This window comes from Ursus americanus, chromosome 34 (genome assembly GCF_024610735.1).
Source record: "Ursus americanus isolate L20-20 chromosome 34, mUrsAme1.1.p, whole genome shotgun sequence".
Lineage (NCBI taxonomy): Eukaryota > Metazoa > Chordata > Mammalia > Carnivora > Ursidae > Ursus > Ursus americanus.
In genome coordinates this window covers 22,423,104-22,444,790 of record NC_142160.1, presented here as the reverse complement: position 1 = coordinate 22,444,790, position 21,687 = coordinate 22,423,104, and the positions used below count along the sequence as shown (strand labels likewise).

At 42.6% G+C, this 21,687-nt stretch overlaps 1 protein-coding gene across 2 annotated transcripts in view; it reads left to right on the top strand.

Moving 5' to 3' along the window:
- Positions 1–21,687, top strand: part of RASEF (RAS and EF-hand domain containing) — an 87,146-nt gene that overhangs the window by 28,019 nt on the left and 37,440 nt on the right. The window contains exons 2-8 of one of the 2 annotated variants that reach the window (XM_087858890.1): positions 3,040–3,186; positions 6,457–6,547; positions 11,663–11,758; positions 14,669–14,746; positions 17,022–17,137; positions 19,136–19,204; positions 20,782–20,866. In XM_087858890.1, coding sequence (XP_087715016.1) covers positions 3,040–3,186; positions 6,457–6,547; positions 11,663–11,758; positions 14,669–14,746; positions 17,022–17,137; positions 19,136–19,204; positions 20,782–20,866 — 682 coding nt within the window. The remainder of the gene's footprint in view (positions 1–3,039; positions 3,187–6,456; positions 6,548–11,662; positions 11,759–14,668; positions 14,747–17,021; positions 17,138–19,135; positions 19,205–20,781; positions 20,867–21,687) is intronic. The other variant, XM_087858891.1, reaches the window with a different exon arrangement.

Below are 21,687 nucleotides of genomic sequence, written 5' to 3'. Positions count from 1 at the left end.
CGAGTAGTCTTTTGTTCCCTTGAGAGAGAGTGGGTGGGTGGTGGTGCTGAAGACTTAGCCCGGTCATAGAAACTTTTACGTAGTTAATATGAAGCTATCAAGGAAAAAGATGAAGAAGTAATTTAATCTGGAGGAGGATAATTAAAAAAAAAAAAAGAAACTATTGTGCCAACCTTTTAAGTTCAAACTGACTGTAACAAAGAAGGTCCAAGTCCTAGTGGCTTTACAAAATACAAACATTTCTTTCTTGTGTGTCATTCAGATTGAAGTGGTCAGGCAGCCCTGCTGAGCAGTTAAACTCAGTGTGGTGATTCAGGAAGCCAAGCACATCCTATCCCACGGCTTCGCCATATTGGAGTTCTTCACTTCAGCTGTGGGGATGAGGAAGAGAGGTGGGGGCAGGTAGAGAAAGAGCGGGAAGAAAGAGGGGGAAGGGGGATGAAGAGAGAGACATGGTTGGGGGGAGAATATGAATGAATAGAAGCTGAGGATCTTACGAAGGATTTTAGGGAACAAGCGTTAAAGTAACCAACACACCCCTTCTGTTCCTGTTCCATTGACTAGAACTAGTCACATGACTCTAGCCTACCTGCATGCCGTTCTGGGAAGTCATTTCTCCCCACGTGCCCTGTAATAGGAAGCAGGATAGATGAGTATTCATGTAGTCTGTAGCACAATGGTTAGCCATATCACATAGTTTCTGCTAATAGCAGATATTTTCCATAATTGATCTGTTTGTATACTTCCCTGTAAACCATTTCTGAAATTCTTTATAATGTCAGGACCAGCAAAAAAATTTACAAATCATCATGTTTCTTTCTTATTTTTGAAATTTGCAGTAAGCCAGTAAATCTACTGATCTCTACTTGTGGACATTTTATTGTGCTGTTAACCAATAAGCAAGGACTCTAGGTGACAGTATCTTAATGGCCATCTCTGACAGGCAGGTTCCTATTAAGGAGAAGGTTTTTATGTTTTGTATCCTGCTGGTGATCAGTAACTGACAAAAGGCAAAGAAGTTAATGATCCTGATATGCATTGAAATTGCACGGGACAATCTACGAGTATTTGTGTTTTGTTTTGTTTACTGCTCTAGTAAATACGGCTCACTATTGCAACCAGTGTTTGTACTCAGCTCTAATGGGAAGGATGATGGCCACTTCCTGCGTCTTATATCCAATAAAGTGACTTAATCCTGCAGCTTAAGGATATTGCACTTGAGCAGTTCTTTTCAATCATAATTGGCCTCTGCACGGACTGAGCAGTTCATGTATAAGCGCAAACCTGGGGGAGTTTATAGTTCATGGACACACCTTGAGGTCATGCTTAACTAAGCCTCTAGGTTAATATACACCTCACATGTTGCAGTGTTTCCTAGTTCTGTGAATTAATTTTGAATTCCATTTCTTCTGCCACGGTTCAGATGCTTTCGCACAATTGGGAAGCCGAATAATGTTATGGCGGATCACGATGTCTGCAGACTCAGACTGGGGTGGGATCCCAGCTCCGCCACTCAGTCATTCTGGGGCCTTGGGCCTTTTATTGTATGGGGTGGTCACCTAGGAATTTCTAGTAACAAATACAGACTGGTGGCTTAAACAACTGAAATTTATTTTCAGACAGTTCTGGAGGCTAGAAATCTCAGATCATGGTGCCCGCAGGGTTGGTTCTTTCTGTGGCCTGTCTCCTTGGTGTTTTGATGGCCACCTTCCTGTCTTCACAGTCTTCTTTCTGTACAGTTCGCGCATCAGCCTCTGAACTTGAGTCAGGAGGACTGCTAGCCCCACGGACTCACTCCTTTGTCCTCCGACAGCTGAGCTACCCAGCCGCATCAGTTTTTGGTTTTTTTTTTGAAATGACTCTGGAATATTTGTCTTTTAGTAAAAGTTAATAATGACACATATGAGGATTGCCGCATATAAATACATAAGAATTTGTACGAAGTAATTTTTTTTTTAAGATTTTATTTATTTATTCAGAGATAGAGACAGCCAGCGAGAGAGAGGGAACACAAGCAGGGGGAGTGGGAGAGGAAGAAGCAGGCTCCTAGCGGAGGAGCCTGATGTGGGACTCAGTCCCACAACGCCGGGATCACGCCCTGAGCCGAAGGTAGACGCTTAACTGCTATGCCACCCAGGTGCCCCTGTACGAAGTAATTTTTAACTGACTATAAAATAATAGGTAAAGGCTGAAATACGTCTTATTACGAATTGGTGGAACATGTTCATCAGTTTAATGGTCACCTAACTTTTTTCTGTCCATCTGTTTGCCTTTCTTTTTTCAATTTCTATTTCGGCTTCTATTTTTATTATTTATTTATTTATTTACTTACTTACTTACTTAGGTGGGCTCCATGCCCACTGTGGGGCTGGAACTCATGATCTTGAGATCAAGAGTCACATGCTATACCAACTGAGCCAACCAGATGCCCCCTATTTACCTTTCTGTTAAAAAACCCTGAAGTAACAAAAATGCCCCTCCCTGGCAATCCCTCCCTATGCATTTCTTTTCTCTCAGCAGTCTACATGTTCTAACACTAGATCATGACTTGGAAACCTAAATATATATGGTTTTTATTTATCAGTCATACCTCAATAAATCTGAGAAAAACAAACTTGCTGTTCCATTTTAAAAATAATACAGAGACTAATGCCACAGCATCTCTGACCACTCGCTCCTCCCTCCCTTCTGGTTCTTCTGTTGTTGCTTTTTTCTTCCTTGGTTCTTTTTTTTTTTTTAAAGATTTTATTTATTTATTTGACAGACAGAGAGACAGCCAGCGAGAGGGGGAACACAAGCAGGGGGAGTGGGAGAGGAAGAAGCAGGCTCATAGCGGAGGAGCCTGATGTGGGGCTCGATCCCACAACACCGGGATCACGCCCTGAGCCGAAGGCAAACGCCTAACCGCTGTGCCACCCAGGCGCCCCTCTTCCTTGGTTCTTATGTGTCTCATTCCTGAAAATATTCTGGAAATTTGCCTTTTAATTTTTTACTTGGTTTAATTTAGCTCTTAATTTTAGTATTTTTTTCCTTTGGCAGAAAAGAGCAAGTTAGTACCTTATATCTAAACATCAACCTCGTGGAGCCAAGACTAATTCAGCCGTACGAACATGTTATAAGGAACTTTATCCGTGAGATCAAACTGCAGAGCACAGAAATGGAAAACCTGGCCATTGCGGTGAAGAGGTATTGAAGCCCTTCCTGTCTTTTTTTTTTTTTTTTAAAGAGAGAGAGAGAATGTGAGTGGGGGTGGGGCGAGGGGGAGAGTGGGGGAGGGAGAGAGAATCTAAAGCAGGCTCATATGCAAGCCTGGAGTCCAACACGGGGCTCAATCTGATGACCCTGAGGTCATGACCTGAGCTGAAATCAAGAATCAGAAGCTTAACTGAGCCACCCAGGTGCCCCGAAGCCCTTCCTTCCTCAGTGGCACGTGGGGTCCTTTAACTGGCTCTGTGTCCAGGCAGCAGGAGGACTGAACTGCACGATTGATAAGATGTGGGTGGACTTCCGGACCCTCAGGCATCTGGAGCTTCTTGAACTGAGCCAGCGCAAAGAAAGCTGAGTCGGGGAGTACTCTGTAGGGTCCATCAGTAGGTCACCGTGATCCTAGCATATAAACTGTTCAAGACCAGTGATTCCATGCAGAGGAGTTCAGAGAGATTTGTTATCTTATATCCAGCCACTTGAAACATACAGGAAAGTTTTCATCCAGAGAGGCAGACCAGACTCCATTTGAAGCCTGGCCCTGTCACGGACAGGTGTGTGACTCTGGGCAGGTTTCTGCACCTGCAGACTGTAAATATTCACATTCTCAGGGTGTGCAGGCACAGTAGATGATGTCCTGGGTGGAGCCCCCCCCGCCCCAGGCCGACCACATGGTGGGTGCTCAGTGGTGGGACTCTTCCTGTCTCTGGCCCTCCTCACCCAGCCTGAACTGAAAGCCAGAAAGCTTTAAGCCCGGACCGTCAGACAGTTTGCGTGAGCCAGAGCTGGTTTACTTAAGATATCTTACTGGGTTTACCAGGAGCCCAGTGCAGAGGAAGAGCTTACATGTGTTACAGTCCAAACATCGGCCTTTTTGTTCCCCGGAAGAACCACAGTCCTTCTGGCATTAGTGGGAAAGAGAGCATTTGTTTGCTTAATTCCCGGCTGTTCTGCCCCAGAGATGCTTCTCACTGCCTCACCAGCATCTCTGAGCACGTGGCGCATGCTGCTGGTCTCTGCCCCTTTGATAGGAGGCGCCCCATCTGCGAAGGGGCAGGAGAGGGTACTCTTGTGTCTCTTTATGCTTTCTTCAAAGTGATGGTCAGACTATCTAGTTGACCCTTGGAGTTCAAGTGAAAGAAATTAAAATATAGGAGTGTTTTAAAACGTTGACTTTTTATAGTTCTTTTTATATAAGATCTGAGCTATTCACAGGGAGGTTCTCATGAACATTTTCAGTTCCTGTCTCCGAACTGCCCTCAAGTTTGTCTGCTAGGGGCTGTCAATAGGGTAGATAGTAGGGTGGTCCTATGAACTCCAAATTCTGTAAACTGGGGGTGATTCACAGACATACATATTGAGTTTTTAGAGTGTCCAGGAACACCTGTTAAAACAAACTTACACACACACACACACACACACACACACACACACACACACATATTTATTTGTGACCTTTAAGGGATAGTACCATGTAAACCCACGAGGGAAAACGGAATGGCATTCTTCATGTTCTCATCAGCCAGGCTGCTGTCCCCCTGTGGAGTGAGTGTGTTACCTGCTGAGCTGTGTCCCTGCTTGTCTCCTCCCCGCTGCACTGCGGTCGGGGTGGGAGCCAAAGTCAGGCTCTGTCCCAGCTATCAGAGACCTCGCTGAAGTGCTTCCGTGATGACTGTGAAGTTCTCTTATGTTCTTAGCTGAGGACCATCCACCCTCACCTGGGATTTTTAGAAGGGGGTGGGTCTCTATCTTTTCCCTCTGTACTTGTACCCGAAGGATGGCCCCAGTGTCCGGATGAAAGCCCTGGACTAGGTTAGAGTGGACAGTCTTCATCACACCAGACATTTCACCAGGAGTTAGGAATTGCTGGGGCAAACATGGTGTCTACCATGACTACCCTGACTTACCCCCCGCCAAAAAAAATTCATTGCTCAGAAGTGAGGAAGGCAGAAAGAGCACATTCAGGAGCAGTCTTGGATATTGGGAAGGAGCAGTTGGAAAAACGGTCATGGGGGGAAAAGGATGTGGGACTTGGCTGTTTTACAGCCCCAGCGTTGACCAGAAGAACAAAGTTGCTGTGAGGATATGCAGTTCCTAGATTTCAGATAGCAGGTATTTATACATGAACCAGAAATAGCTAACTTTGCAAATGAGGTTAACATCCCTTCGGGCAGGCTGTCAGGTAGGGATGGAGAAAACACAGGTGGAAAAAAATAGGAAGTCACTCAGAATTTTATTTTGGGGCTTTCTCCCCACCCCTCAGCACTCATTTGGAACTTTATATAGAAATTGAACTAATGCATGCACAGCCTGTGTTACAAGGGAGTCAGCAAGTAGCGAGCAGGGAAGATGGTGTAAACCAAGAAACTGTCCAACTGGAAGATGGGAGGTCTTCTGTTTAGGTCCTGTTCTCTACTTTTTATCAACAGCGTGTCATTGACCCTCTAAATCCCATGGTGGCTGCTTTCAAGTCTCTTGTCATCTAGTTGAATAGGCAAGACATATGTATGAGAAAATTTAGATAATCGGACGTACAGCAGAGCGAGAACAAAAAATACTTTTTTTTAGGGTTTAGTCTGAAGCGTCGACCATTGTAAAGTGACATACATCTCCATCTAGCCAGTTGCTCAGGAAAACTATGCCAGAATTCTCCGCAACGAAATGTTGCCATTTCTAACTCTTTGGCAAATCATCGTACTCAGCCCCTAGAGAGAGGTGATTTAGGGATGACATAAGTAAAAGAAACAGAATTTTTCTTCAATGTAAAGACCATATTTGTATTCTAGAAGTTTAGGGAACTGATTAGAAATAACTGTTGAGATTCCTTTTTTCCCCCTTCTAACTAGCGTATAACATTGTGTGTTTCGTATAATAACATTTCGGAATTCTGTCTAAAGATCTGTTAGCCATGGGGTTCTTTTTTTGTCCAGTGTTGTCACTCAGTCGCAGGAGCAAAAAGGATTTCGGAATTTTTTGAGAGTTTCCCAGTGATTTGATTATCTTTAGCTGTTCTTTGCCACGATCTAGTTTAATACTATTTTATCTAATTTATACCATTTAATAAATATCTAGTTTTAATGTTATTTTACACTCAAATGGTCAAATTGCCAATCCTGTTTTATTGTGTGGAAGGAACAGGGAATATGATTTTAAATGGTGTGTGTCTCCTCATCTGTAAAATAGGGGTTGAAATAGGGTTGAAGTTGTCTCTGCGAGTTTCAGTGAAAAGGTGTGCATGCTCTTGAATTTCAGAGCCCAGGACAAGGCAGCCATGCAGCTGAGTGAGCTGGAAGAGGAAATGGATCAGAGGATTCAGGCAGCAGAACACAAGACGCGGAAAGACGTGAGTTTGTGGGATTGGCCCATTCTTTCCCCGAGTCATGATGGAGCGCCTTTTACAGATGGGGTGCCGGACACTTCTGTCGGCTTCCAGGCGCTCTCCATGAGGGCATTTTTGGCAGTGGTGGTTTCTGGGGGAGATGGAGGAGAGAGAGAGAGAGATAATAAGTAATCAAATGAAGGAGATGATTTCAATAGCTATGAGTGCATTGAAGAGCAAATGTGGTAGACAACGATGGGGAGAAGAGGTCAGGAGGTCAGGGATCTCTTTGTGGAGGTGCCGTGGGAGCTGAGGGCTGAAGAAGGCAGAACCCCCTTCGGTAGAGGAGGGTGGCTCAGCTTTTATGCCAGAGTCTCCCTGACCGTGTCCACTGCCAACTTTAAATCTAGATTGCAGGGAAATTAAAATTCTTTCTGCAAACTTCAGTGTTTTATAATGGAATGTACTTTTATTCATCACTGAAGGAACTCTTACGGTTGAAAGTTGCTACCTTCAGTGATTTCTGTAGAAGCAATACTTGTCTTTTTTCTTTATAAACTATAGCTGGGTGATTAATGTTTACTGGAAACAGAAAATAGACATACGTTTAAGGCTGATGTTCAGGTGAACATATTCTATTCATTTCCCTGTTTCCTCTGAGAGGCAACAGGATGGAGTGAGAAGGGCCCGAGTATTGGTGTCTCATGGGCCTTAGTGTGCTTCCTGGCTCTGCCTTTGCCCAGGCAGGTGGCCCTGGAAAAATAACCTGACCTCTGACCTTTGTGGTACCATTTTTAGAATGGAGTAATGCCACCAACCATCGGGTCCAGCCCGATGATGTATATGAGTGCCTAGCACTGTGCCTGAGATGTGGTGGCTGTTCCATGGCTGTGGCCGGCCTGCTCTTTTCTGTTGTTCTTCGTACCTTGTGTCCTTCCAGAATCTTTGCCTCAAACTGCCTTGTCACATACATGACTTCAGGTCTCCTTGTTGTCTTATCTTTTAATGACAAGTTTAGTAACTATTTGGATGTCATACTCCGCAGAGTGAACGGCTCAGAGTCCATGGGCCCGCTTTAGTGCAGTGGAGGTCCCATTCTTCTGTTAGCACTCCATTTGTTGTAGTCTAGAAACAGGAAAGTCATGTATTTTTTTCTGCCTGTTTCCCTCTCCATCCGTTTAATCCGTGTGCTCATTCCTTCGTTGAACACTTACCAAGCACACGTGCTATTCTGCCGTCAGTCTCCCTGCTTCTTCCAGCAAAGTACTTAACAAGCAAATTCGTTGTTGGTGTTGGAGCCCTCACCAGGGCCCCCTCCCCTTGTAACTTCATGTTTGGTTCGTTATAACATCTGGCTCAGCCCGGCCCCCTGTGATTCTTCACCACACGGCTGGTCTGGCATGATCATTGCTCTTCCTTCCCTCCATCTGTTCTCTCTGCCCCTCCTTTCCACTTTCCCAAACTCCGCCAAGCTCAGAGAAAGTCTCCCCTTCCCCTTGATGCTCCCTCCCAGTCCTCTGGCCATATGCACCTCTTCTTGCCTGACCTTGACTCCTGTTGTACCTACAGTGTTATTCCATTGTTTCAGGTAAGTATTTTAGATTGTAATGGCTTTCTTGCAGTAAAATCGACATACAAGAAGCTGCTCATATTTATAATATAGAATATGATAACACCGGGTGTACCCGTACTCTGTGAAACCACCACCACCGTCAAGATCATGGGTATATCCGTCCACCATGTAAGTTTCCTCAGGCCCCTTTGTCTTGTCTCCCTTCCTCCCTCCTCTGCCCTCTTTGCCAGGCAACTACTGTGTGTCTTCTTCAGTGAAACATCTGTTAAAATCTTTTGCTTACTTTAAAAATTAGGTGCTTTTCTTGTTATGGAGAGTTTTTTGGTTTTGGGTTTTTTAAAAAAATACAGGTTTTGTGGGTTTTTTTTTTTAAGATTTGTTTATTTATTTTAGAGAGAGAGAGCATGGGTAAGAGGGGCAGAGGGAGAGGGAGAGAGAATCTCAAGCCGACTCCATGCAGAGCCCAGCCCCAGGACCTTGAGATCATGACCTGAGCCAAAACCAAGAGTCGGATGCTTACCCGGCTGCGCCACCCAGGCGCCCCTGTTATGGAGTTTTGAGAGCTCTTTATATATTCTGATTTTAAATTTTTCTCCCACATTGTGACTTGTCTTTTCATTTTCCTAACAGTGTATTTCGAAGAGTAGAAATTTTTCATTTTGTTGAAGTCATATTTGTCAATTTTTCTTTAATGGATCATGCTTTTGGTGTTTAAGATATTTTTGCCTAACCAAAGGTCACAGAGATTTTTCTGCTGTTTTCTTCTGTAAGTTTTATTTGTTTTAGATTTTACATTTAAGATCCATTTTGCAAGATATGGATCAAAGTTCATATTTTTTTGCAGGTGGATATCCAGTTGTTCCAGCACCATTTGTTGAAGACTGTTTGTTCTCCATTGAATTGCCTTTGCACTTTGTCCCAAATTAGTTTACTGTATTTGTGTGGCTTTATTTCTGGGCTCTCTCGTTTGTTCCATTGATTGCTTGATGCCAATATTATATTGTTTTGGTGACTATTGCTTTATAATAAGTCTTGAGATCAAGTAATATTAGTTCTTCAACTTTGTTCTTTTTCAAAGTTGTCTTGGCTATTTTAGATCCTTTAATTTTCATAGAATCAGCTTGTCAATTTCTTGGGGAAAAAAAAAAACAAAAACACAAAACCCAAACCTGCTGGGGTTTGATTTAGTTTCATTGCATTTATAGATCAGTTTGGGGAGAATTGGCATCTTAACAATAATGAATAATTTGATCCATAAACCGGATGTATTCTCCATTTATTTAGGTCTTCTTTAATTTCTTTTAGCAATATTTTGTAGTGTACAATATATGGATCTTATAAATCTTTCTTCATATTCATTCCTAAGTATTTGATATTTTAATGCTACTCTAAACAGTATTGTTAAAAATTTCAGTTTCTGGTTGTCCATTGTGAATATATAGAAATACACTTGATTTTTACATGTAGACCTTGTACACTATCATATTTGCTTACATTGTTCACACTCAGTAGCTTTTTTGGTAGATTCCCTCAGTTTTTCTAGGTAGATGGTTATGTAATGAAGAATAAAGACAGCTTTACTTCTCTCTTTCTGAGGTGAATGATCACTTTATTTTTCTTTCCTTATTGTGCTGGTTAGAAGAAGAAAAGGGAGAGCAGACATTCATGTCTACAGTCACTCTGTCAACATGAAGTATGATGTTGGTGGCATGTTGTTCACAGATGCCCTTTATTGAATTGAGCATGTTCCTGGTTGGCTAAGAGTTGTTGGTTCTAATTAGGAATGGAATGTTGGATTTCGTCAAATGCTTTTTCTGTATCTATTGAAATGATCATGGCTCTTCTCTTTTCTAGAATATCAGTGTGGTGAATTATATTGATTTTCAAGTATTAAAACACACTTGCACTCTGGGGATAAACCTCAGTTATGATGTATTTTCATTTTTATGTCTTGTTGAATTCATTTTGCTAAATTTTGTTTATTAGTTGTGCATCCATACTCATAAAATATATTGGTTTGTGGTTTTCTTTTAATGTGTTTGTTTTTTGTTATCAGGCCAATGCTGGCCTCATAGAATGAGTTAGGAAGGCTTCCCTCCCTTTCAGTTTCCTAGAAGTTTGTGATGAATTGGTCTGAACCACCACCATTTCTCCCTAGGTTACTGTAATGATTCCCCCCCCCCCATCTGATCTCTTGGCAGGTTGGGAGTGGAAAGACCTTCATTGAGCTCTGAATAAAATATTTTCAAACCATAAAAGTTGTTATGTTTAGGGTTGTGGCCGTGGATTTAGTGAGAAGACTTACCTAGTTCTGGGTCCATTTTGATGCCAGGAAGGCTGTCCAAGGTAGCGCCTCATTGGGGGGCTCCACGTCTTCATACACCTGTGCAGTGGCAACACTTGCTGCCTCGCCTGTAAAGCTGGATAAAGTCAAGAGACTTCACCATGAGTGAAGATGTTGCTCTTCTCCTACACATTTCCTCCTAAGCATAGAATATTCAATTTACATGGATTATTTCATTTACATGGATTATTTAATTTATATGGATTATTTCATTTACTTGGATAATTTAATATAATCCTCTCATTAATCCAATAAGGAAATGGAGGCTCCAAGTAAGTTGTCTCAGCTAGACAGCCAGTAAGTGGGTCGCAAGACCCTGTAACTCAGGCAGGTGTTCAGACATGGGGTCATGTCTCCCCTGCAGAGAGGCCTTACCTCACCCCCATCTAACTCACTTCCTGTCACATATCACTGTTAGCTTCTTCGCATTACTTCCTGAGATTGGCTTCACTTCCTGTCTTCCACCACCAGGGTGCATGTTTGTCTGCATTGCTCCTGCTCTGGCCCCCTGTGCTCAGGACTGTTGGCATATAGTAGGCTATCAGTGGATATCTGCACACTCAATTTCACTGGCTTTTAACATAAAACTTTATTTGAATATTGAACATAGGGTATAAGTTTCCATACTTTGAGAAGAGAAAAAGGAAATTTGAAGATGTCTGGGCTCCCGGGAGCTTCAGCCCCTGACCTCCTGGGGTGCCCCTTGCCATTCTCTGATCCAGGCAGGACACCTTTGAGGAGAACCAGCCCATGTGGAAGCACTTAGCATAGAAATTTGCAGGTGATGTGATTTGAATTCAGGTAAGGTGTAAGCTCTTGGAAAAAGGACAAACCCACTGGACCTTCCTGGGCCCTGATGACATGATAGGGTTCAGGCAAGCACTTGGGCCCTTGGCTGTTGCCATACCTTTTAATTAATAACAGCAATAATTAATTAAACTAGTTAATAGATGTGCCCTGGCCTTCTGTCACCACATGAGTAATAGTCTTAGAGGTGTTTCTCCAGGTGATGTGTGCACGTCGCCTTTCAGTTCCGCAGGTTTCAGTTCCAGAAGAGCTGTACCTCCAAAGTCATTTGGTATACTTCCACCATCCCTTCTTGCCCTCCTTGTGTGGGAGACTTGGGATCAGCCTCAGTTTGACACAAAACATTTCTTGCTCTGTGAGGTTTTGAAGAACCTATTTAAATCAGTAAAATCTTTTTTTTTTTTAATTTTTTTAGGAAAAACGTAAGGCTGAAGAAGCCCTCAGTGACCTCAGACGTCAGTATGAAACAGAAGTAGGGGATCTACAGGTGACAATAAAGAAACTCAAAAAGGTAGGTTTAGAGGCTTCTGAGAATAGCCTCATTATACCAGGGTGTTTAAGTTATTAGCAACTAAAAACATTGGGAATCATATTAAAGCAGCAGTTGGTAATCAGATTTCAGAGTCAAACTGTGCTTCCTGGAAAGACATTTTTTTTTTTTAAAGATCCCTGATTTTCTTTTCTGTTTCAAAGGCAACCTGTCTTCTGCACAGGTCTAATAAATATTTCTGACCCCTTGAACAGTTGTCCAGCAAACCCCAGTTTTCCTTCCTCGGGTGCCCTTAGTTCCCACATGTTCAGTGGACTCTGTTTGTAACAGGAGGGATCCTGTCTTTACTGGTCACGTATTCCTGTATCCTTGCCCCCAGCTAACTGCAAGGTACATGGTCAGTATTCAGTGAATATTTATTAAATGAAGTAAATATTCTTCTTCTATGCAGAAAGTTCCAGATCTAGGGGAACCCTGATCAGCAAGAGGTGGGAGAGAACTTGCTGAAATGTGAGCAAAGTTGTGATTGGGTTTGGCCTTTGCTGTGTTTGGTTTCTAATAAGTAGGGTGTGTTTCACCCAGTGGTGTGCTGGTAGCTACTTAACAACGGGCTCTGGAGGGGGAAAGGGGTCAGGGAGGAATCTGTAATATTTGCTGATTTCCATGGTATTAATGCTCCCACCATTAACAATTTCAAGCTACCGAGTTGACATCACTGAGTGCAGAGTTTGGGAAGAGGTGTGTCCTGTCGGCTCTCACCTGCCTGCAGGCTGTCTGCAGCATGGTACTGGTCCACCTCTTGCATGTGGATTGTGTCTATAACGAGTGGAAATACCTTGGCTAAAATGAAAACGGACACTTAAAAAAGAATCACCCCTGCAATGGCATTGTGAATTTGGGCACATCACTTTGCTTCTCTGGTTATTCATGTGATAACCTTTAACGCTCTTTCCAATGTTTATATCCAATGAGATTAAGTGACGATTAGCTGTATTTTGTGAGGCTACTGCAGTTCAAACCTCTGGGATTATTAAAAATTCTCCCCAATAGCCATCTTGGGAAATTATGATCAATGTCAATCAACCTTTTCTCTAATTGACAGAGGTCATGAGAGCAGACATAAGATGCTTGAACTGCCGAATTTGAATAGACCAGTCCCTTGTTGATGCCAGAGTCGCAGAGTCTCCTAGACCCGGTCCTTAGTTATTTTCATGTCTTCCCACATCTTTAGGCTAAAAGCAAGTCATGCAGAAAAGACACAGAATTTCTTGCCATGACAAGGCATACGATGACGACCACATAGGCCCTGAAGAGTACGAGTGCAGAAGTGAGGGAACCGGAGTCCTCATCGAGACTATGCCACTTTCTGCCTGTTACACCGCGGACAGTTGGCTTCGTGATCTGATCATTTCATTTCTCCTTTGTAAAATGGGATTGATAATTGACTGTCCTGCCCAACCATCATAGCTGAGACGTTACTGACTTTATAGTTTATTAAGCTCTTTTTCATAATTTTTAAATTTAGTTCTCAGACTTTCTCTGAGGATAGGTAAATATCCTGCTTTCACAGCAGAGAACGCTGAGTCCTAGGGTCACAGAGCTGATAAGCCGCGGCCTTGTCTTGCTACACAGTTCGTGCTTCCTCACTTACACCGGACTTCCTGCCTGCTCGGGAGGCTCGATTTGCAAGAGAACAGACGGTGATTTACATGAGGGAATGTTAAAGGCTTAACCTATGGAAAAGTTTACAAATTGATTATGATTGCCATTACCCTATGCCATGGATTCTGAGGAACTGGGTCCTCTGTGCCCAGGGTTTCTTCTCTGAAATTGGCATGCATCTGAAAAAATCCAGGGCTCTCCTCAGTTAGAGTCAGCCACGTGGCAATCATGGCCTCGTTGTGCGGAAGAAAACCTTTAGTTGACGCATCTGGTAAGATGAAGAAAGTCCAGCATCAGATTCCTTAGGCTTTGACTTAGATTTGATGACATATAATATTCATTTTGGTCAGTGCGGAACTACGCAGTTAATGGAAACCCACGGATCCCCACCGTTCCCAGGGACTGTTGACTATTTGTAGGAAAGACATTTTTGTTGTCCACGTTACAGATGTTCCTGAGCCGGTTTAGTCTGGTAATACTAACAAGTCAACCAGACGGCAAAGCTCATGTATGTATTCAGAATTCTGTGTGAGTATGTTACTAGCTTCCTAGCACACTTAAATGTTATCAATTTCAGTTGTTTTAATAAGTATTTACTGGAATCACTGTGAAGAAAACAGGTGAGTCTGACACTAACTCTGCTGTTAAAAATCTTAGACTCTGGTAGGAGAGGAAAGACATTCATAAAAAATTATTATACAGGATAGAAAGTGTTAAGTGCAGATAAATCTGTAGGAGAAAATAGAGGTCCAGACTCATATGCAACATAATCGAAAAGGAAAAGTTAGGTCGCTTAGTAGTTGAATGGTTTCCCAAAAGGACTTTTCAGTTGTTTCGAAGGAAATTCATTAAGCAAACCCCCCCCTTTTTTTTTTAAAGATTTTATTTATTTATTTGACAGAGAGAGCGACAGCCAGTGAGAGGGGGAACACAAGCAGGGGGAGTGGGAGAGGAAGAAGCAGGCTCCCAGCGGAGGAGCCTGATGTGGGGCTCGATCCCGGAATGCCGGGATCACACCCTGAGCCGAAGGCAGGCGCTTAACGACTGAGCACCCAGGCGTTCCATTAAAACCCCCTTTTTAAATGCTTAACTTATTGAAAGCAAATTTGTAAATCCTCATGGATTATATATGTGGTTTAATGATTTACAAAGTTCAATGTCGAACATTGAAGACTTTTAGAATTCCCATGTCTATATTCAAGGATACTCATACACTTAACTGAATCAATCCAGAGTTTGTAAATGTACAGCTTTTATTTGCTCTTTCAGCTGGAAGAACAGTCGAAACACATAAGTCAAAAAGAAGATGTCGCTGCATTAAAAAAGCAAATTTATGATTTATCAATGGTAAGAATCACCTTTCATTTACAGAAATACATTTCCTCTTCGTCGACTGTTTCCTAGACATAATCTTGCCGTTTATCGGTGTTCCGGGGATGGAAGCCTAAAGAGAAATTAATACTGCAGTTAGAGAAAACCTTTGATGTACCTTTGACCAAAGGTGTTATTCAGACTTTTATCGTCAACAATACCCCACCTACTGTGAATGCTTTTATTTATTTCTTATTCAAAGCAGTGTTGGGATGGCCCTTGCGCTTCACATAGTTAACCCTGCATTCCTGCAAGTGCATCTCTGGTCTGTATCCCTGGCTTTGTGAGATGAGGGTGTAATTGTCCCGCTCCTCCTCCAGCGTTCCTCTTTCTGCCCATTTCCCGTCTTTTGCTGACCCTATCTTTGGTCTTTCGGTTGCCAAATTGACAGCATTTGCATCTGTTTTGTCATATAAAGTCGTCTTTATTTTGTTTTTAGGTGAACTCTAGAAATTGAAAGCCACCTGTGAACATGTCCTTTATTAGGACGCTTAACTGTTCTCTTTGCAGAGCCCAGGTGGGAGCCAGCTGTGCTACAAGTCCATTTCTTTCTTTCCGGTCATTATCTTCCACTCAGAAGAGAAGGCTCCCAGCTTTATGGTCAAGTTGGAATGCGCTATCAGTTCCAAATTCTGCCACATCTTAGTTGGCTCTGTATTTGGATCGTGACTTTCTTGTAGAATTGCTTGTTTTTCTTGCTTTTCCTGGTTGAGATTTTGGTTTCTTGTAAAAAGAAACTCTGGCATTTTCAGGATATCATCCACGGATGCCTTCCAACTTCTTATTTATTCTTCCCAATGCATGGAATTTGTTTATTCTCCTTGAACATGTTAATTTTGGAGTCTACAAAATTTCAGTTCTTACTGGACTGATTGTTTTTTAAACTCACTACCCATATGTCATCCTGAAATACCTGAGCATTTTAGATAGCTGGTGGTAAATAGATCTGTTTGCCTCAGGGCCTCCTTCCTGAGAGTGTCTTCCTAGGAGCTGTGTGTGTGAAGCTGGCTGTGAGACTGCGGGACCCCTGATGACCAGAAGGAGTGGGATACGGATATTCAGAGAGAAGTCTCAGCACACCATGCAGGGGTCATTTGGTTTTTTTGTTTTGTTTTTTTCTTTTTCTTTTTTTAAAGATTTTATTTATTTGTTCGAGAGAGAGAGTGCAAGCGGGGGCAGAGGGAGAGGCAGAGAATCTGAAACAGACTCCATGCTGAGCACCGAGCCTGACGCGGGGCTCCATCTCATGACCCTGAGATCAGGACTTGAGCCTAAACCAAGAGCCCAGTGCTTAACTGACTGTACCACCCAGGCACCCAGTTCAGTTCTTTTTAAAAAAAAACAAGCCCTTACTATTCGGGAATCGACTCTGACTATTTTTCGCTAGTATAAGAGGGGATGGCCTGGGGTTGGGGGACAGTGTACCTTAATACGCAAATTTAATTTCTGTTTTTAGCCCCATTTCTGAGTGTTTGGGGGTTCTGCCTGGCTAATTGCCTCTCCTTTGCTCTATAGCACAACCTTCCCCCACGCCTCTTCAGGACCCCCTATGCTCCTGCTCTCTTCCCTTTGTCAGCACATTTCCATCCAGTTTCTATCTTCCAGAAATGTATTTGACTATTGGGGGCCCCTCCTGCATTCTTATAGCTTGAATTGGTTTATTTCATGTCATTTGCTATTTCATGTGAATGGGGTCTCCAAAGGGAAGGAAGAGTACTCAGTTCATCATTTTGTACCAGAAGCCTCCAATGGTTTTTTTTTTCTTTTTTTAGAAAAACATAGACATTGTTAAAACCACAGTAGTTTATTTTTAAGCACAAAACTTAAAAATGTTAAGTGATAGGATTTATTGTAAAAACTCACCAGTCTGGTGATAGGTACTGTTAGTTCCACAGAATATTTGTCAGTATATTCATAGCTCTCATTGAGTAAAACAGATGTTTACATGTTTCACCTGAGTTTATTTGCCAGCAACATATTAAAGTATATCATGATCGTGTCTTAACTGGTGTTTTTTGGCACCAAATGTCAAACATTAAAAAAAAAGAGAGAATAACTTCAAGGATTTAGCTTTTTGAGACTTTAATATTTGATAATTTCAAATCACCTTGAATTAATAATTAGCTCTTTGAACACCAAGATTTGAAGAACTGTGGAGGGGTAGGGTTGGGGTGCGAGTTTCTACTGCACTTGACTCTCCTGGGTGGAAGACGCCCCAAATCTAATGGCCTGCACTGTTCCTTTTCTCCAGGAAAATCAGAAAGTTAAGAAAGATCTTTTAGAAGCACAGACAAACGTAGCCTTTCTTCAGAGTGAATTAGATGCTTTGAAAAGTGATTATGCCGATCAGACTCTGAATTCAGAAAGGTATGAAACTTTGCATTTTATTCTTTAGTTTGAGTGGAATGTTTGTTTAGATGACCATCCGTGTGAATGAAGTCAGCTGTGTAATCATAAAGGGTTATTTATTGACTTTGCTGGTATGTTCTTTGCTTTCCAAAGATATCGCCTTTGATGTCCTATTTCCTGGTGATTTTTATGTTTCAAATTTTTTTTAACAAAAACATTGATTAGTTTAATTATTGACTGCTTTGGAGAGTGCAGGGCTTAATAAATGTTTGAATTATTGGGAACAGAAGAATATACTTTTGGGAATCAGTCCTAACTGAAGTGCACACACACACAGGCATGCATTTATACATATATGCAAATACCTATATAGTATTCATATAGATATCCGTATATACCCATATATGTAGATATCCATATCCATATATATCTATAGATACTTATATAGGTATTTGCATTCACATATTTGCATGTAAATGCATGTATAGATATATATGCATACAAAATACATACATACACATGTGTGTATATAAACATGTACACTTTGGAAAAATATCATGCTTTTTGTTTTGTTTGCTTGCAGACTTTATTCACAATTAAGGTCCTGTAATGGTCAGCAGTGAAACATTTAAGTACTTACTGTATACAGGTTCCTGAGCTACAGAAGGAGTTACGAGTGTGGAATATATTTTAAAAAAAAGTAAAGATGTGGTCTCTGCTCTGTGAGAACTTCAGATTTCATTGAGAAAGCCACAAAGCTGAAAGGTTATGGAGTTCACGTAGGAGCTCAGCAGTGTTAGAAACAATCCTAGCAGCAGTGTTACAGAATTGGGTCCGTTGCCATGTGATGGTAGATAAAGCGTCCTTTTTATTCAGAAGAGGTGAAGAGCTTTATTAAAGAGTAGACACTTGAGGTCAGCTTGAGAGGAGCTGGTGTCGGTCGAGGGGGACAGGGGCAGCGTCGGTGAAGTAACTTTGCAGGCTCACTGCCATCTGCCAGGCACCGTGCGTAGAACTTTTCTAGCATCCACTCTTGCAATCCATAGAATACCCTATGGGACAGGGACTTTTAGTCTCCCCATTTCAGAGGGGAGAAGAGAGTTTCAGAGCTGTTGCAGGTGAGGCAGTAAGCAAGGCAGAGGCAAGAACAGAGGCACAGATAAGACTGGTTTGGGGAACAGTGGTCAGAAAAGGTATTTTAAATGGAAAAGTAAAAGTTAAACAAAATTTAAAAATTTAAAAGCCAGTTTAAGGCTATAATGTAAGGGCCCAGTATTTTTGGCTAAAGAACTTAAATTCCTGTCACCAGTTGGGAACCGTTTAGCTTTATCATCAAGAGAGTGAGCGGACAGTTTATTGTGGACAATAATTGAGAGCCTGAGAGTCTTTGGAAGCTAGTGATGGGATTTGTCTGCTTAGAAATGGGGCCGGGGCCGAATAGGGGCTGGTGGTGAGTGGCTAATGTTCTCAGGGGCCATTATGGGGAGGAGGCCAGGGCTTTGTAATAAAGCAGCAGGAATCGCTGAGCAGGGCTTTATGGCAGACAGAGAAAGCCCAGTTCTGTGGACTCCTCTGTGGTTTAGGGTGAGGAGGGGAGGACCAGGTGGGGAGAGGAGAAGGAATCACCAGGAAGGAGAAAAATAGCTGGGTTGGGATTGGGTAAGGGGGGGAAGGAGCAGGAAAGGGTCTGAGGTGAGAAAGCATGCTGAATTGAAGGGACTGGTAATGAGTGCCTGGGGAGAGGGGGCTTAGCAGAAGGCGAAGGGTCATGACGTCCTGTGAGGAGGAGAGCTGGGTTTGGGAGGGAGAGCAGGACCTTTCACAGGAAACCGAGGGGTGTGTGTGGGCGTGTGGGGCTGCTGATGGCACAGAGAGACCCAACGGGAGCCCCGGGAGATAGAAAACCATGGCCAAGGACACAGGTCTTTGAGAAAGGTGAAAGGGGGTCTGGGAGGGTAGGTGTAAGGCAAGACTGAATACTTAATTCTCGTTCAAACATAAAATATGGTTTTACAGGGATCTGGAAATAATCCGAGAGTACACAGAAGATCGAAATAGTCTTGAGAGGCAAATTGAAATACTCCAGTAAGTTCTCATATAAAACGCTCATTACATTTACATTTTCCTAATGTTTTGTGAATAAGACACGGGCCCCATATCACACGAGTTGCCATATTCCCAAGCCTGGGTTTGCAGGTCCATGGCGTGTTTCTTCTCGCTGTGGTGCATTCAGCACTTGGCTTTCTCCTGCTTTTAATCCTAAATAAACTATTCAAATCCAGGGACTAGAGTATAATTCTCTCAAAGTCCTCGCAAGTCAGGTGAGATGCTATTACACCTCCATAAAGGCTCAGGGCTCTGACCTCAGCACCTGTCGCTGCAGCTCAGCACACCGGGAGGCTGTCAGGAATGTCCTGTTAGCTCACGTCACAGCACCGGACACACGCGATCTTTCTTGCCCAATGTATTGTTCTTGGTGAGACGGCTATTTTTCTTAGGTTTTTTTTTTTTTTAAACCCTACTGGGAATATTATACCTGCTCCGTCAACTTCACACCCGAGTTACTGTAATTCCAGCCTCTGAGGGCTTTCTCCACAAAACCTACCCCTCCTCTGCCCCTGTGCTCTTTTCTACTCATGTAAGTTCTGGTTTATCTTCCCAAATGAAGTAAAGTCAGGCTTGCCAAGTTTACTTTCACCATTTTGAATGCCTGTTAAGTCTCACCTGTGGCAGTTACAGAGTTGACATATTACAATAATCCTGTTCATTCATTCATTTATTTATTCAGCAGATTTTCATTCAGCACCTTTTACAGGTCAGGTATCCCAGGAGTTGAGGATAGAGTGGCAAGTAAAAAGAGAAGAAAAAAAGTCTCTCTCTTTATGGGGCTCATCTAGGGGAAGAAGATGGAAACTGATCACTAATTATAGAAATAAACAAAATGCCAAAGGAGAAGTGGGACAGAGGGAAGGAGCGTGCCTGCTGGGGGCATATAGTGCAGGGCTTCCTCTTAACCAGGAAGGTCCAGGAAGTGTTCTGGTGGATGCAGCAATTGAGCTGAGATCTGAAGTAGAGAAAGATTGGCCACTCTCAGGTGGAGGCTCTGTTATTGTCCTCAGTTTTTAGAAGAGGTTGCTGAGGCTCTGACAGGTCAAATGACCCCCATCAGTGATACAGAAAGTGCATGCCTACATGGGATTGGAACCCAGAGTCAACACCAGAACCTTTAATCGGCACCTAGCAGCGCCTGGTGGGCAGCACCAGGCCACAAGGAAGATGTGGGAGTAGCCAGGAGAAAGAACAGTGACATAACACATCACATGCATGCCTGGCTGGGACACGTGCACAGGAACAGAGAGCAGCACATGGGGCCAGCTGGAGCCAGGCATTTAGGAAGCAGAGACCTGCAGGAACCTGAGGGAACAGTGGGTTCCAACAGCAGAGCTAATTCCTGAAATGCCTCGAGACCTTTAGGACAGGTGATCCATCAATTAAGTTGTAGTTCTAGCAATGAATTATGATCTCTGTTTATGAGGTTTGAAGGGGAGTGGTAGAAAGTTGTAGGAGGTGGTAAGTAATTCCTCATTCTGAACTTTGCAGCCTGCAAAGAAACTGGCTTTCACTCCAACTTTCCTTATCTGTTTATTTTATTTGCTCTGTAGAACAGCTAATCGGAAGTTGCATGACAGTAATGACGGCCTTAGGAGTGCCCTTGAAAACAGTTACAGCAAGTTCAACAGATCTTTGGTATGCAGCAAAATTTTATAATACGTTTGGTTCTCTCTTGTAGTAGAGTATTTTGATGAAGATCATGTGTTTTCTTAAAGGGGGTGGTTACAATAATGAGAAACTATTCCATTTAATAAGAGGAGGCAACATTTTCCCAAATTAAAGAATACGGCACCCCTTTGCAGAAATAAATGCCTAGATGTTTACCAATCTCTGTTAGCTGTTCAAGGAAATAAATGCCTAGATGTTTACCAATCTCTGTTAGCTGTTCAAGGAAACCTAGATGCCTAGATGTTTACCAATCTCTGTTAGCTGTTCAAGGAAACCAGAGAAAGAGGTATAAGGTGTGATCTGGGTCCTGGAAGAGATTATAATGTAGCAGGGAGTTAAGATGTGCAAAGATAGCAACGATGTAAAAAAAGTGGGAAATCTTATGGAAGTAGGAAGAAAATACTGCCCATTTCAGAGGAGGGAGAAGGTGCTTCTGGCTAAGATGTGCATTTAGACATACTGAGTATTCTTTACGGTCGTGAGATGATCAGAGTGGAGGCCTTGGATTTAAAACCCTGCTACAGAAACAAGCTAAATCCCTCTTGGAATTTTGAGGAACTTCCCCAGACTACATGTGCCAGAAATCCTCTTCTCCCACTTTTGGGGGTCAACTTCGAGTTTGGGGTTTCTTTGCCATAGATTTAAGTAGGGACAAGTCAGTCACTAAGCCAAATTGTGGTTTGAGAAGAGTTAAATCCAAAGAAGTTGATATTGCAGGGTCCTGTCTATTGTGGGGAACCGGGATGCCCCTTTATGGCTTAAGCAGTAGAATTTGGACCTAAGACAAT